The sequence below is a fragment of the Antechinus flavipes genome, chromosome 5 (genome assembly GCF_016432865.1).
Source record: "Antechinus flavipes isolate AdamAnt ecotype Samford, QLD, Australia chromosome 5, AdamAnt_v2, whole genome shotgun sequence".
NCBI classification, from domain to species: Eukaryota; Metazoa; Chordata; class Mammalia; order Dasyuromorphia; family Dasyuridae; genus Antechinus; species Antechinus flavipes.
Genome location: NC_067402.1, coordinates 144480468 through 144495772, shown reverse-complemented (window position 1 = coordinate 144495772; position 15305 = coordinate 144480468). Strand labels below are relative to the sequence as shown.

At 33.3% G+C, this 15305-nt stretch overlaps 1 protein-coding gene across 4 annotated transcripts in view; it reads left to right on the top strand.

Moving 5' to 3' along the window:
• KMT2E (lysine methyltransferase 2E (inactive)) overlaps window positions 1–15305 on the top strand; it is an 81918-nt gene that overhangs the window by 29341 nt on the left and 37272 nt on the right. For 3 of the 4 annotated variants that reach the window (XM_051961700.1, XM_051961699.1, XM_051961701.1), the window contains exons 3-6: window positions 9745–9859; window positions 10532–10761; window positions 13719–13799; window positions 14874–14932. In XM_051961700.1, coding sequence (XP_051817660.1) covers window positions 9745–9859; window positions 10532–10761; window positions 13719–13799; window positions 14874–14932 — 485 coding nt within the window. Of the gene's footprint in view, window positions 1–9744; window positions 9860–10531; window positions 10762–11222; window positions 11312–13718; window positions 13800–14873; window positions 14933–15305 lie in introns of those variants that run through there. The other variant, XM_051961702.1, reaches the window with a different exon arrangement.

The window sequence follows — 15305 nt, the reverse complement described above, 5'->3', positions numbered from 1 at the left end:
AATGCTATGGGTCATACAGTGAATTCTGTCCTTAAAGAGCTTTTAATGACTCTGGAAATGGGTACAAATAGACATGACAGAATGTAATAAGGAGTAAATTTGGCGTTTGTAGTATAGAAATAGTCTAAGAAGATAATAGAGGAAAGGCTTTGAGGATAAAACTAAGCAGAAAGATAAAGTTAGGTAGGAAACCATTCTAGGTATTGTAAGCAAGGGCAGAAAAAGACAAGGATGTATCTAGTTTACCAGTTTCACAGAATTCCAGATTTGGAAAGGGACTACCACATATTTTCTGTGAAAATCACTTGGACCAGATTATCTCAACCAGATTTCTTCCAACTCGAAATTTTCATCTAGTGCAAACAGAGGTCCCTCCACAATATGCCCAACAAGTGGTCATCTGGTTTCTTGAAGATCTCTTGTGATAGGGAATTCACTACCTTTCTAAAGCTGCCTATTATGCTTTTGGACAACTCTAACTGTTAGGAAGTTTTTCCTTGAATTGAACTGAGATCTGCCATTTTGCAGCTTGTACCTGTTGTTTCTTCTTCCCTGGGGGCAAAAAGAACAATTTAATCCTTCTACCTGGTGTCCTTTTAAGTACTTGAAAACAATTATTCAGTCCCCATAAGTCTTTAGCATTGCAAGTTTTTTCAATCCTTAATTGGGAGGCTTGGTTTCTGGTACCCTCATTTATTCTGGTGGTTTTCTCCTAGGCATATACTGTTGTCAGTACCTTTCTTAAAATATGGAGTCCAGTATTGAATGTGGTCTTGACTAGGACTAAAAGTCTTTTTCATTCAAGCCAAGACCTCATTAGGGTTTTTTTTGTTGTTGTTGTTTTTGGTTTTGTGTTTTTTTTTTTTTTTTTGGCTGCCATGTCACATTGTTGACTCATTAAGGTTACTAAAAATCTCTAAACATTTTCCAGTAAACTATTGCTCCCTGGTTTCCCCCCAACCTAAACTTTTGTAGTTATGTTTTTTAACTTAAATATAGGTTAAAATTTGAGAGGAAACATGGAATAATGGAAAGAGCACTGGACTTGGAACCGAGAGATGAATTTGAATCATGCCTCCAGTACTACCTCTGTCATAATGGGCAAGTTACTTAACATCTATGTAAAATAAAGATAATGCCTGTATACCTACCTCACAGGGTTGTTGTGAGGATCAAGAACGTAGCATTCAGCAATTTCTAAAACACTATATAAATCCCAATATTACCTTAACTACTACAATAACTATAATTTTGGAATTTGGCAAAAGCCTATAATAATCACTTGTTACACTTATATAGAAATTTAATATATCTGTCAAAAAAGAGTTCATTGCAGTTGTCAGGACACATCATAAACAGGTGGTATACGTCATCAAACATTAATAATGATTAACCTCAGACACAGTGCCACTATCTGTCAAATGTGACTAAAGTTGTTTACCTCCAGCTTGAACCTCTAAAATAGCTAGAATCCAAGAAGTATTAATTTAAAGGTCCACATGAACTGAACCAATGATACCTCAACAAAGAAGCATCAACTAAATGGCTGAGTTTTGTTTCTAGATATGGAGGGCTTAGGATGACAATTAATGATCTTATCACCTCAGAAATTATATAAGGGTTATCTCTAATGAACTTAGAATTACCACTAAAGATTGTTAGAAAACTGCAACAATTCATTCCAGTTTTCCAAAAATTTTGTACTTACCAAATAACCAGACAGCCTGGTGGTGAGTTGTATCACAAGCTTATTAATTTTTTTTATAAACCTGCCTCTTATTAATCCCTTTATTACAAATACAGTCTTAAAAATAGTCTTGAGAATTCAACAAATAAATCTGAGATGGAACATCATCATGATAAAGCTGTTGCCCATAATTGTTTAGACATAATCCGTAAAATTTTCATAGCGATGTATTTAATGATATCATCATACTGAGTGAATAACCTAGTCTCCAAGCAAGGGAGAATGAAAAGCTTTCCAAAAGAAAAATTACTTATAGCCAAAGAATTCAAAATCCTGTGGCAACAGGATGAGGTTTATGATGTCCTTTTTGCTACTGTAGTTGCCCAAGGGATGTTTTTATTGAATTTATTTACTCAAAAGTTCATTTTGTAGTAGCCCACATAATTTTAAATACAAAAAAATTACAGAATTTTCTAGAACTTTTTAAAAGTCTCAATTTCATTGAAAAGGTGAGAAGAATGAAATTAACAGTAGAGGCAGGGATGGAAGAAAGAAGGATCTTGTTATGAATCCCAATCTTTACTTACTACTAGTGTGACCTCAAGCAATTCACTTGGAGGATAATCTCAAGGCCTCTTCCAAGTGCTATACATGGTCATGTGACATGAAACTTTTCTGAGTGTCCTAGATATCAGAAAAAACATGTTATTTATAAAAATAAAATTAAAAAAAAAATATGGAGGTCAAGAGGGCAGAAGTTGTAACAGTTCAAGTAGACTGGAATATATGAAAGAGACGGTATAAAACACAGGAAAATTGAGTAATAGGACCATATTATTAAGGAATCTGAATGCCAAGGAAAGCAATCATAATTTTACCTGAACAAGAGAGAACCATTGCTTAGCTTATAAAAGGGTATCCATGGATAGGTTTCAGAGAGTTTGAGAACTTTGATGAGAAAAAGTTACATATCTATTTCCCCTAATCCAAAATCGAGGCTTTTTTGATAATGGGTTCATGGCACAAAAGTTATGAATCCTTGCCCTAGAAGTTAATGGCAATTCCATTCAAAATTCATCAGCCTCTTAAACATAGTTTGTATTGGTAGTTATGTTTTAATTAATAGAGTATGTTGCTTTGTAGTGCCTTTAGAGAGCTTGGCCTGATGTTAGATTCAGGTTAGTGTCACTCTGCATTGATCTTAATATTTGTCTAAACTAGAGGAATGGCATAAAGTTTTAAAGTAAAGAGAATTGCCCTCAAAAGTTACTGAAATATACCTCAGGGTAAATGTAGAAAGAGATGAGTAAACAAGTTGTAAAAGAGATTGATTCATATTTTGGGTAGGGGGTTTTTGGTATCTTTTTAAGCAGTCACTTGACCTTTTTCTTGTGTTTATATTCTACCCCCTCATTTGCTACTACTAATCATACATCTGAACTAGGCGGTGAGTGAGATTTAGATGAGCTCTTCTGTTAATAAAAGATTTGCAAGCTTTATATTACTTTGTGGCATCTTTTTCAGTTGAGATCTTTCTAGTCTCTTAGCTATATTTTGAAATTAACTATGAATAAGTATAATAATAACCATTACAGTTGTCTTACTTGTTGATGATTATATTTTGGCAAGAAGTAAAACTACAAGTATGTACAATTAATCCGATTTGAAAGTGGTTTAAAATTTTGCCTTGAATTCCAAATCCTGTGCTATGTGACCATGATACAGGACTAGTGCTTCAGTTAATTCTCTTATAGAGTTGTAAATTCTCATTGGTTCAGAGAATTTCCACCCTATGGAGTGAGTATCTTATTACAATGAAATATATACTCAAAAGACATTAAGGTTATCTTGGCCATAAAGAATATTATTACTCATAGGAAAATATTAAACTTTTTGAAATCTTTTGTGAAAACATAATTATAACACTATATTGGGAATGTGATAGTCTATAAGTTAGGGCACTTGTATGTTGAATTGAATACTGGTATGTTAAAAGAGATGGTTTTATGTAGGTTATTTTGACATCATTGAAAAAGCACAGTGTAATTTACCATATATCTACCTGAATGTTTCTTCCACTCTCCTCTCCCCCCCCCCCCCCCCCAATATCGGGACCAAATTTATTGCTTTTCTTTAGTGCATGTCAAAGGTGTGTGTGTGTGTGTGTGTGTGTGTGTGTGTGTTGTGTTTTCATAGAGATGCTCAGTTTTTGTCACCATCGAGTTTTAATCCAGTAGATTTGGATTTTCACATTGCTATGGACTTGATAAAGGTAGCTTTATAGTATTCTGGGGCACTGTGTACACAAAGTTATTTGTAAAATGGGAGCTTTTGAGAGTCTCACTATCAATAACTTTTGGACTTTGCATAGACATGGAATATGTCCTATATAACAAAAATAGCTATTCTTTTATATTGACTCACAATTATATGTACATATGTACAGGTATATATAATTACATATTGTCATATGTATAACTGTGTTCAGTGTCCTGTTTAATGCCTTGCTTAAAGTTAATCATGGCAGATGGTAGAGGGGAAAAGTTATCTGTGTTGTCAAATGCTATGCCAGACATTGTATAAATATAGAATCTAAATGGGAGATACATTTTCCACAAAAAATTACTTCAGGTAAAATGCTTCTCTTTCCCCCTTCCCCCTCCCCACCCCGAGGCAATTGGGGTTAAGTGACTTGCCCAGGGTCACACAGCTAGGAAGTGTTAAGTGTCTGAGACCAGATTTGAATTCAGAGTTTTCTGACTTCAGTGCTGGTATTCTATCCACTGTGCCATCTAGCCTCCCCTTAAATGCCTTTTTTTTTTCCTCAAAGGAGGGGGAAGGGAAGGGATGAGGCAATTGGGGTTAAGTGACTTGCCCAAAGTCACAAACAGCTAGGAAAATTTTAAGTGTCCTGAGCCTATTTGAACTTGGGTCCTCCTGACTTCAGGACACTATCCAGACACTGTGCCATCTAGCTGCCCCAAAATACTTTCTTACAAATCCATAAAGAATAACTGATAATATCTTGTATTCTTGATTACAAATAGCTTTTGTCTACTTCAAAATTCTATGAAAGCTTGCCCTTTTACATTTTTGTGATTACTGTGATGTTTGTGCACAGACTGGACTTATAAATATTTTACAAAAACAATGAAAAATGTGGATTTATAATTACTTAGGTTGTGGAACCAAGGAAAACAGGGTTCAAATTCTACTTATACTTACTAATCATGTGACCAAAGGTCCAAATTATTTATTCATTCTAGACTTCCTTTTCCCATTCTGTAAAGTGTAAATAGTATTTGTAATGGTTCTTAACCTTACAAGTTGTGAGTGATTACCTAGAATTATCACACCAAGTTTTTATTTAGTGCCTACTATAGGCCTAATACTGACTATACATACATGTGATACATTAACAAAAATGAAACATTCCTCTTCCAGAACATATACAAAATAAACACAAGACTTACTTCAGCAGTGGGCATTGCATGTGGGGCAAGTAGATGAGGAAAAGACTTCATACCAAGATAGTATTGATCTGATTTTTGTAGGAAATCAGGGATTTTTAAGAGGGAGTTGTGGGGAGTACAAAAGTAGGAAGATTAGAAATTAAATTTCAAGTTTGAGAACAGCAAAACAGTTTGTTTAGATGGCAGAATACACGAAGGAAAGATTGGAGTCAGTTTTGAAGGGCTTTAAATGTCAAATAGGAGTTGTATATTGTAATAACTTAATTTTAATTCAAATAGATATTTGTGATACAGAATTATAAACTCCTGGGAGGAGAGTATTTCTCTCAACAATTGGGATGTGTAAAAGATGAGTAGGCTTATGGATTGGTTTGTACAAACTGAAGTAGAGATGTTTGGAGTAGGCAATGTTAAAGACCTAGAAGCCAAGAGAATAGGACTAATTATATAGAGATGGGAGTTCTTTGTGTAGAGATCATGATAAAATCATAGGAATTGATGAGGTTATTGAAAGAGTGTGTAGAAAGAGACGTGAACTTGGACAAAGCACTGTAGTATACTCACTTAGGAAGTGTGATAGTCATCAGGTAAAGGAGAAATAGTACTAAGGAAGTGAACATTAAAGCGTGACCATAAAATTTTGCAGGAAGAGAAAGCATGTAAGAGGGAAATGGTAATCAGCAGTTTCAATTGCTGCAAAGAAATCAAGAAATATGTGGACTGACAAAAAAGCTACAGGATTTTGCAATTAAATAACCATGTTACTGAGAAGTAAAGTGGCTTATTGGAGGGGTCTATACAAAGTGTCAGAACTGGGGATTGAACTGATTATAATTTAGTGTGCTGTCCAATATATTTTATTTGAGAGTCGGTTCTTTATTGTTCATGTTACAATTTTAGAATCAGGTTATGAGCAGCCATAATCCTATGTAAATATCCTTTCAACTTTTTATTGTTAGAGTTTTTACACTTTGACTTTTACTTTATTTACTCAGCTAATTCCTTAAAGACAACTGATTATGGACTGACTACTATATGCTAGAGGGAGATGGGGGAGAAGGAGTAAGGGGTGGGATGGGGTGGGGTGTGTGCTTGGCACAGTTTTTCTGTTGCAGGTGATTTTTCATGCTTGTGGCACTTAGCACCTTCTTGTTCTGCTTTTTAAAAATTTTTTATTTTCCCCAATTACACATTTTGTTATACATGAAACTTTCTTTTTTTTAAAAAACATTTCCTTATGAGTCATATTAGGAGAGAAAAATCAAAATAAAAGGGAAAAGCCATGAGAGGGAAAAAAAGTGAACATAGCATGGGTTGATGTGTTTCTGCATGCGATGGCATTTTCCATCCAAATTTTATCAGGACCACCTTATTCTCTTGAATATACTGCATTCTTGAGAGTTTTCATATCCTTGAACTTCAATTTCATGACCATTTTCCAGTATAATTTTGCTTTCTTTCTCTTTTCTCATTGAAGTCACAAAACACCAGAATATGACAACTTAGTTTGAAGTATCTTGTCATGTTCTCAACAGAGCCTCAAATTTTCTACTTCATTCTCCATAGTAGATGGTAATGTGTCAGCTGCAGTAATCTTACCTAGTTGTCTTACTAGTTTATAATCACTATGAACCTAGCAAGTAAAATGGTGAATTATCTTCCATTACTGTTTTGGGCTCATGATAAAACCAGCTCCTTTAGTTGGATCTCTTAAGAGAATCTGTGAGTGATTTTTTTTTTCATTTCTCTGCAACTTTACAGTTTTTGGTTTCTTTTTTATAGTGAATGTTGGTAATAGTCCATTTACAACAAAAATTGTACATTAAGAGCAGTAAAGGTTAAATAAGACAAACTCCTTTGTCACAATAATGGTTCATTTTGGAGGGAAAGGGAGATTCTTTATTGCAAATACTACTAAAATGTAGTTGTCATGCAGCATGAATTCATTTAGGAAAATAAGCTATGGTCTCGAAATCAAGAAGCTCATAGCCTTTATGATTTGGGGCAAATCACTTAAGCTATAAAATGAGTGAGTTGAACCAAGCCTCCTTTCAATTCTAAAAGTAAAAATCAGCATACAGGTGAACCTTTTATACAAGGTTGGGAACATAGGTCAAAATTATAAAAGTTGATTTTCCTACACAATATTGTAGAATAAGAGAATTGGGTTCTTTTTCAATGACTGATTTTGTACCAAAAACATAGTTATTCAGCCATAAAGTGTGTGTGTGTGAGAGAGAAAGAGACAGACAGACTGTGAAATGCTTTTTAAATTATATATACATTGATTAAGGGCAACATAGTATCTAGATACATACTTCATATTCATTATTCTAGTGAACTGCAATTACCCAATTAGTGTTTCTTGCCTGATTTCATGAACGAATCAGAAGATTTAAGAAATGTCATTAAGGTCATTAAATTCAGCAAGTCTTATGATGGAAATTTTTTTGAAGAAACATTTTTAAGACCATATGATGGCTTGGGAGCAGGGGTGAGGGAACAATCCTTCAATGTTTAATTTGCTTTTCAGTGTTTTCCCCACTATAAATTTCTCTATAATAACTTGTCAAATTGTAAGACGTTCCTTTGCATTGGGAAACAATTTTCTCTTTATGATGCCATATAGGTAGTACTGTTAGCTTCACTTTTATACTGTTTTAAAAAAACAAGTAACTAAAATATGAGAATCATCCTTTTGTAATAGATATTTTCATCCTTTAAGATCTTTTACTACTTGTACTTCATATTGTCAAATTCTTTTTGAGTTTGGGGTGATTGGCACCAAATTCCTAGATCAAGATAGTGCTGAATAGCAAGTATCTTTCCATCCTGACAATATTTCTTTACTTTGGACCTGCAATAGTGGATTTTTTTCTTAAATCTTTTATTGGCATAATTAAGAATAAATAATAAGGCTGCAACTGAGTAACTCATCTCTCTTTTTAATAAGGCAAATAATACTAGAATCAATCCATCTACAGTCTTTCGAATAGTCACCAGTTCTCTATTTGATCACGACATTTTAGAGAGATCTATATAGACAATATACTAGCTACACAATAAAGTTTGTTTTTTTAGTTTACATATTTTCCTTTGATTGCCACTCTTTTCTCTTCCTTCCACTTTAAATTAGTTGTCCATTCCTTCTGTTGCTGTCATTTGCAATTTGAATCAAGAAAATCCAGAGAAGGATTTGTATTGATGGTAGGGGGTATAGGGAAAGAGCTATTTGAAAGGAATACATTAAAGAATAAACTGGTAAATTATGTAATAATTTGGACATAATGGTTATTTTTATCAAGATTTTCGTCTTGAAAATGTTGAAATAGCAGAAATAGTATTGGGAATACTGGGGAGGCTTAACATAAGAGAGGCATAGTTTATCATTAAAGTTTTCTATAGGAAGGTGAGGCATGTTTTAAAAGAGAGGAAAGATAAGGACTATCAGGAAGAGACCGTGTCAAAATAGCATGTACAAAACAAGAGTTCCTTCTCTTGTATCTCTGTGGTGGTGGTGGTGGTGGTAATCATGCGGATTGTCCAGAAAAAGAAGACCAATGTATTATATGCTAGATAATAGGGTGGGATCAGAAAGCCTGGATAGCAATGAAGCTCATAGTTCTAGCTGATGTTGGCTAAGGTTGCCTTATATATATTTTTGATATCTTAAAGGGGCTAAATCAAGGAACTAACTTTTCTGGAGCATCATCTTTTAAACCCAGTTCTACTATCCATAACAACCAACCTCAGATACCTTCTATGAAATTGAAAACTCTTAATATTCATCAGGCTTATACTTGTGAGTTTACAATAATACTAGCTACTGTTTACTTCTTGTAAAATAAAAGTCCTGAACCCTAGTTTTTTTTGTAAACTGCCTCATGTCCCCACCTATGTAATAGATCCTTATCATTAATGCTTTGGGTGCATCAAATGCATAATTTTGAGGACTTTTGGGGAGTTCAGAGTGCTTCTGGTTTGTAATCTTAAAAATATTTCCATCTTTTCCGATGTATAAAACTTAAAGCATTAGGGATGTTTAAATTTGGTTCACATCTGGTTGGTCTTTAAGTATTAGATAATTTTTTCATATCAAATGAGGTGACCGAGGTATCCTGTTTCATCTGGGGACCATATGGATTAGAAGAGCCATGTAAAGTCTATTAAATAGTAGGCATTATTATTTCACACCAACTGATTTATAGAAGCTTTCTTTATTTGAAGTTATTCCCTGTAAATCACTTATTGGTAGAAGTGTATTTTGATGTGAATGTTGAACCTTTTTGAGCTAACTTAAAGTAGATGAGAAAATGAAGGAAATTCTGTTTGATACAACTTTTCTCTTCTCCTCTTTCTCTTTGCTTTTTTTCTCTCTTTTCTCTCTCTCCCTTCTATGTCCCTCTTATTCTTTGTTCCCTCTGTTTTGACTCTCCTCCATCCCCTTCTATGTCACTCTCATTCCTTTTGCCTCTTTCTCTTATAATCACGCTTTATTCTTTCTTGTCTTTTGTTCTCATATTCATTCTCTCTTTCTCTCTTCTCTCTCTTCTTGCCCCCCCCCTCCCCTTTCTCTCTCCCCAGACCAGAATCCGTAGAAGCTAGCCCTGTGGTAGTTGAGAAATCCAACAGTTATCCACACCAGTTATATACCAGCAGCTCGCATCATTCACACAGTTATATTGGTTTGCCCTATGCGGTAAGTGTCTTGCACTTAAAGTAATCATTGGACATTTTAATTTTTAAATATGTTAGTTTTAGAAAGATGTTTATAGTATGCTTAGTTTGCATCTTAAAGTGTTAACTACTTTGACTTGTTTGTATAGCAGTAGATGAGCTTATAACATTGAAGACTAATTGAGGCTATAGAATAATTCAGAGATTTTGGTTTTTTTGAGCAGGAAAAAATGAGAAGAAAAAAAACAAAAACATCTGCATATTCATAGACTATGCAAACCTGATCTTAAAAACAGAGATTGACATCTAGGAATAAAATATGGGCATGTGGAAATATTTGTGACATTATTGCTGCAAATTCTGGTAGAGACTTCATAATATTTCTGCTCTTTCCAGAGTTAAAGGGAGAAATTTTTGACAAATGGGAGTGCTTTATATTTTTGATTTTGGTATGGCCTGAAGATAAGGTGGTGACAGAAGCATAATATGGAGGATTTACAAAAAGATTATTTTTGGAAGAATGGAATGATAATAAAATGTTTGGCACAAGTCAGTCTTTGAAGTAGAATTTGACTGATTTTATGTAAATATGCAAATTGAAGTGGTGGGATTGTATATTAAAATAAGTAACATTACAGCTTAGTGCATTTCATTGTTCCAATAAAATAATAATATGCTGTTTGTGTTTATCCAGGACCACAATTATGGTGCTCGTCCTCCTCCAACACCTCCAGCTTCTCCTCCTCCATCAGTTCTTATTAGCAAAAATGAAGTAGGCATATTTACTACTCCTAATTTTGATGAGACCTCTAGTGCTACCACCATCAGCACATCAGAGGATGGAAGCTATGGTACTGATGTAACCAGGTGCATTTGTGGTTTTACACATGATGATGGCTACATGATCTGTTGTGACAAATGCAGGTAAAATATTTCCCACCATTTTGTTTCACGCAATTTCTTTTAACTTTGACTTTTTAGTATATAGAATTATCACTTTAAAAGAATCTCTAAATTAAATTATTTTTTTAATGTGGGAAGCCTGCCACTATTATAATGTTGCCTATTTTGCTCCTAGCAAATGGCCTTATTAAAAAAAAACACTATAATTAGCTCTTCTAGCCCCATCCTTAATTGGCTAACAGGTGACACTGCTTCCAGACTTTGTCCATGTGGCAATAGTCTTTATAATCAATTTAACAACAAAAATAATATTTTTTATAGAAATAGGGCCAGTTTGTGAATAGCACATTAAATATTTACTTAAAGATTTGTTTGTACTGTATAGTCAGTTCTTATTATCCACTTTGGGGGATTTATACTTTTTTTAAATTGATGTTTGTTTGACCTGACTCTCTCACCTCCTTTTGACTTGCACCTTGCAGCACTCTGGAGTCTCCTTGAACCAGAACCACAGTCTCCCCTCCCCCAACCCTGGTTCAGCCACCAAGAAAGGCCTCCTCCCCTAGAGAAGGTGTGATTGGGACAGAAAGTGGGCTTTTTTTTTTTTTTTTTTTTTTTTGGGGTGGGAGGGAAGGATGGAGAAGGGGATAGGAGCTCAGCCTGAGTCCATCCCTTGCATGGGCTGGGGAACAATAAAAGAGTGAGTAGTGAGGTAGGATGGGAAAGATGGATAGTTTTTTAGAGCTTCCTGAGTCTGATCTTTATAGTGTGACCTTTTTATTGAATTGAAATGGTGTTAATTCCCAGAACATCAGGATTACAAATATTCAAATGTGAGTATTAAAATACATTCCAAGTTTTTTTTTGTGGGGTTTTTTGTATTATTTGTGCTCTTGATCTCTTCCATTACCAAAACCTAATACAAATCAAGAGTTAATTTTGTTTATATTAAAAATCCAATTTCATTATTTTATTTTAGTTTTACTTTTGCAAAGAGAGTAAAAATTTAGAATTTTCCTTTTGTCAAAAGATATAACAGTTCTAAACAAAATACTTATGGCATATTATGAAGTTGAAAATGAGAATTTCATTTCCTAAGTCTCCAATCCTCATGACAAATCTTAAAATAAATGTTTAGGGAATCAACTTCTTGAGTATTTTTGCTTGCCTTGCCAATTTTAAATCTGCTATTGAAAATGTTTTTTCCCTATCATAATCTAAGATTCTATCAGCTATCTTTATAATAGTGAATATTGTCTAATGTCATAAATAACATGCTTTTGGTATATTTTCATTTTATAATTTTTTGCCTATTTAAATCTACATTGGCATATAAATAATAAATACTTCTTAAAGTATTTATAGTTAACATTAAATTTTATAGGTTAATGACATTCTATAGATTATCTAGGCTATGTGATTTTTTTCTCAGGTGATCTTGAGGAGTCTGGTTAGTGTTTATTTTTCTGATTTTTCCTTTTCCTCAGTCACTTGTGCAGTGAGTTACTGCTTGTGTTCATTTTTCAAATGCATAATTCCTGCATTGATAATTCATTCTCAGTTCAATCCTGTATTCCAGTTGTCTCCATGTTGCCTTTTACTTGGGTATCTTACTGACAACCAAAACTTGCTCTGTCAAAAACTGAATGTTTTCCCTCCTCCTCCAAACAGGTCCACTTCCTAACTTAGCTTTTTATAAGCTAAGCTTCTGACCATACTATACTGATACTACGACATGATTGCTCTCTTTCAGCCTAAAAGCATAGGACTTCACCATTTGTTTCCTTCTTTTTCTCTTTTCTTTGTATATCTTCTATCCCTCAAACCTGAGCAGGCATCCTCCTACCCCATATTCTCTAATTTATGAATAATAATAAATGGATAACATTTTTGCACTTATTTTCCATTTAGTTCAAATATTGTTTATCTCATACTTGGATTATTTTACTAAATTTTTACTAAGACAGAAACTGATGAAACAAATTCTCTAATAAATGTAGTTGATGAAACTGAATTTTCTCTACAGGGTAGCCAATATTTTTATAAACAAATACAGATTTGTGAAATTTAAACAATCAAGTGTAAGAGCGAATAAATATTTTTAAAAGAAACTGAGATACTTATTGTTTACAGTCTAGTTGTACTAAGTACATTTGGGTGAGGGGATTAAAGAAGATAAATAAGACTTTAGACTTTTGGAACTTGTCTTAGATTCTTTCTTCATTGTCACTGTTTTTATTCTAGTCAATCATCTTTCACTCATATGAATGATTTCAGTAGCCTCCTAATCTTTTTTGCCTTCAGGTTTCTCCTACTTCTAAATATTCCCTCAATATTTCTACTAGATTCTTTATTAAATAGGGATGTCAGAAACATATAGTAACCTTCTAGAATTGAGCAGGGGGATGGTGCAAATCTAAATACTTCACTCTGGTATTTTAAGACCCTACATGATTTTTCAGATTTCTATTTGAAAAGGAATTATTTACCTTATTCTCTCACCCTCTCCCCAAAAGCACCACAATAACCTCTATTCTAGCCAGGTTGATCACTTTACTATCTTCCTAATACTTTGTGTTCATTTCTACCTTCATATTCAATCTTCAGTCCCTTCTGTTCTTCTCAAGAAAATATATTCATAGCTCAAGTTTGATCCTCTACTGAAATTTTTTTCTCATACTTTAAGGTTCATCTAGCTATTCCTGAACACCTCTATCTCTTGCAGATAATTGAATTTAATTTAGCAGGTGATTATTTATAATCTTCTATTTTGATTGTCTTATATAGCAAGATTGTAAGCTCCATGGGAGCAGGGTCTATGTCATATATTTTTAAAAATTCCAGACACCACTGTGCTTGACACATAGTAGAGGTAATCGTTAAATACTCATTGAATTGAACTTCACATTTTAAGTTTTGAGAGGTCTTTTCTAATAGTAATTTGTTTTCTTTTTTTTTTTTTTATTTTTTTTTCAAAGTGTTTGGCAACATATTGACTGCATGGGGATTGATAGGCAGCATATTCCTGATATATATCTGTGTGAACGTTGTCAGCCTAGGTGAGTGGTAGTATATCTGGTGATATTTATATTAATGGTATTACTCACTTAGCAGAAATCAGAATTCTGATCTAAAGAAGTTGATTTATTAAGTCATTAGATTCACTGTTCAGTGTTACTGGACAGACGCTAAGTACCCTCCCCTCCCCAAAAAAACCCTCAAAGTTAAATGTCTGTCTCATCGTTGATATTATTTTTCTTCCTTACTATATTTCTTTTAAAGCCTGAAAATGACCGTTTTAAAACCAGTTTTGATACATAAAGACCATGCATATTTTAGTTTAAATACACAGACTACTAGGAACTAAAGAGCTAGTGAAGGCACATTCTCCAGATCTGACCATTGTCAAATAGAAATTTCTAGGATAGCTTTATGATATTCCAGCAGACAGTGGGATGTGTCTACTAAGCAAATAATGGGTAATTGAGTCCTTTGTTGCATTTATGGTATGGCAGACTCTAGATGTTACTTGACGAAGATATTTGGAAAGGCAAATAACATTTAAGTGATAAAAGAAAAACAGTAAAAATTTTCTTGTATAATAAAATAACATGTTAAAAATATTGAGGCTGAAAGAAATTAATTGCTTTAAGGCTTTGAGGAATTGCTGTTTCTAAAGAGAACCAAGTAATATTGCTCACAGCTTAAATATTAAGATTATTTGTTCTTCAAGTTTTGATAAACAGTTTTAGCAAGGCAGAATGTTCATTCAAAATAACATTTAAGTACTATTTTATCAAAGTTATTTTTCCTATTTTACTTTCTGAAACTTTGCTATATTCTTAAATGTTAGTTTGTCACATAGGGATCTACCACATAGAAGAGCATGCATAATACATTTTATCTGCAGCCAATTTATAAAATAAGTTCTTATAATACTTACTATGTTTTTAATCAGGTAAGTTTCATTTTTTAATCTATATTCCTATGTATATTATATATGTGTATATGCATATACAGAGACAGATACAGAAAATAGTTTTATAATGTACTAATTATCTAATTTTTTTTTATGTGTTTGTGTGTGTGTGTGTGTGTGTGTGTGTGTGTGTGTGTATGTGTGTGTATGTTAGGAGTTTGGATAAAGAGAGGGCCGTGCTGTTACAACGACGGAAAAGGGAAAATATGTCAGGTGTGTAAAAATGGAAAGAAAAATTGTAAAATTTTATGCTGTGCTGGATAGAAATCTTTTCAATTGTGAACAATTGAGAAATGACATTTTTGAAATGCATACTATTAAAATTAATTGATCTTAATTTTTTAATCTTGTTGAGAGTATTTTCAATTCATATAAAAGGAGATATTTTGGCTTGTTTTGAACTTGACATTATAAAAAATTTTTATGATTGTTGAGTCCTGTTCTGGTTTTTGTGCTGACTTGTATCATTAATTTTCTTTAAGGGTAATAAAAGTTTTGAGGGATTTTTTGTTGTTTTCTTCTTAATTCTCAAAAACTATGCATTTTTTGAAAGTCTCCTACAGGTCTTGCTGATCAGGACTTTAAT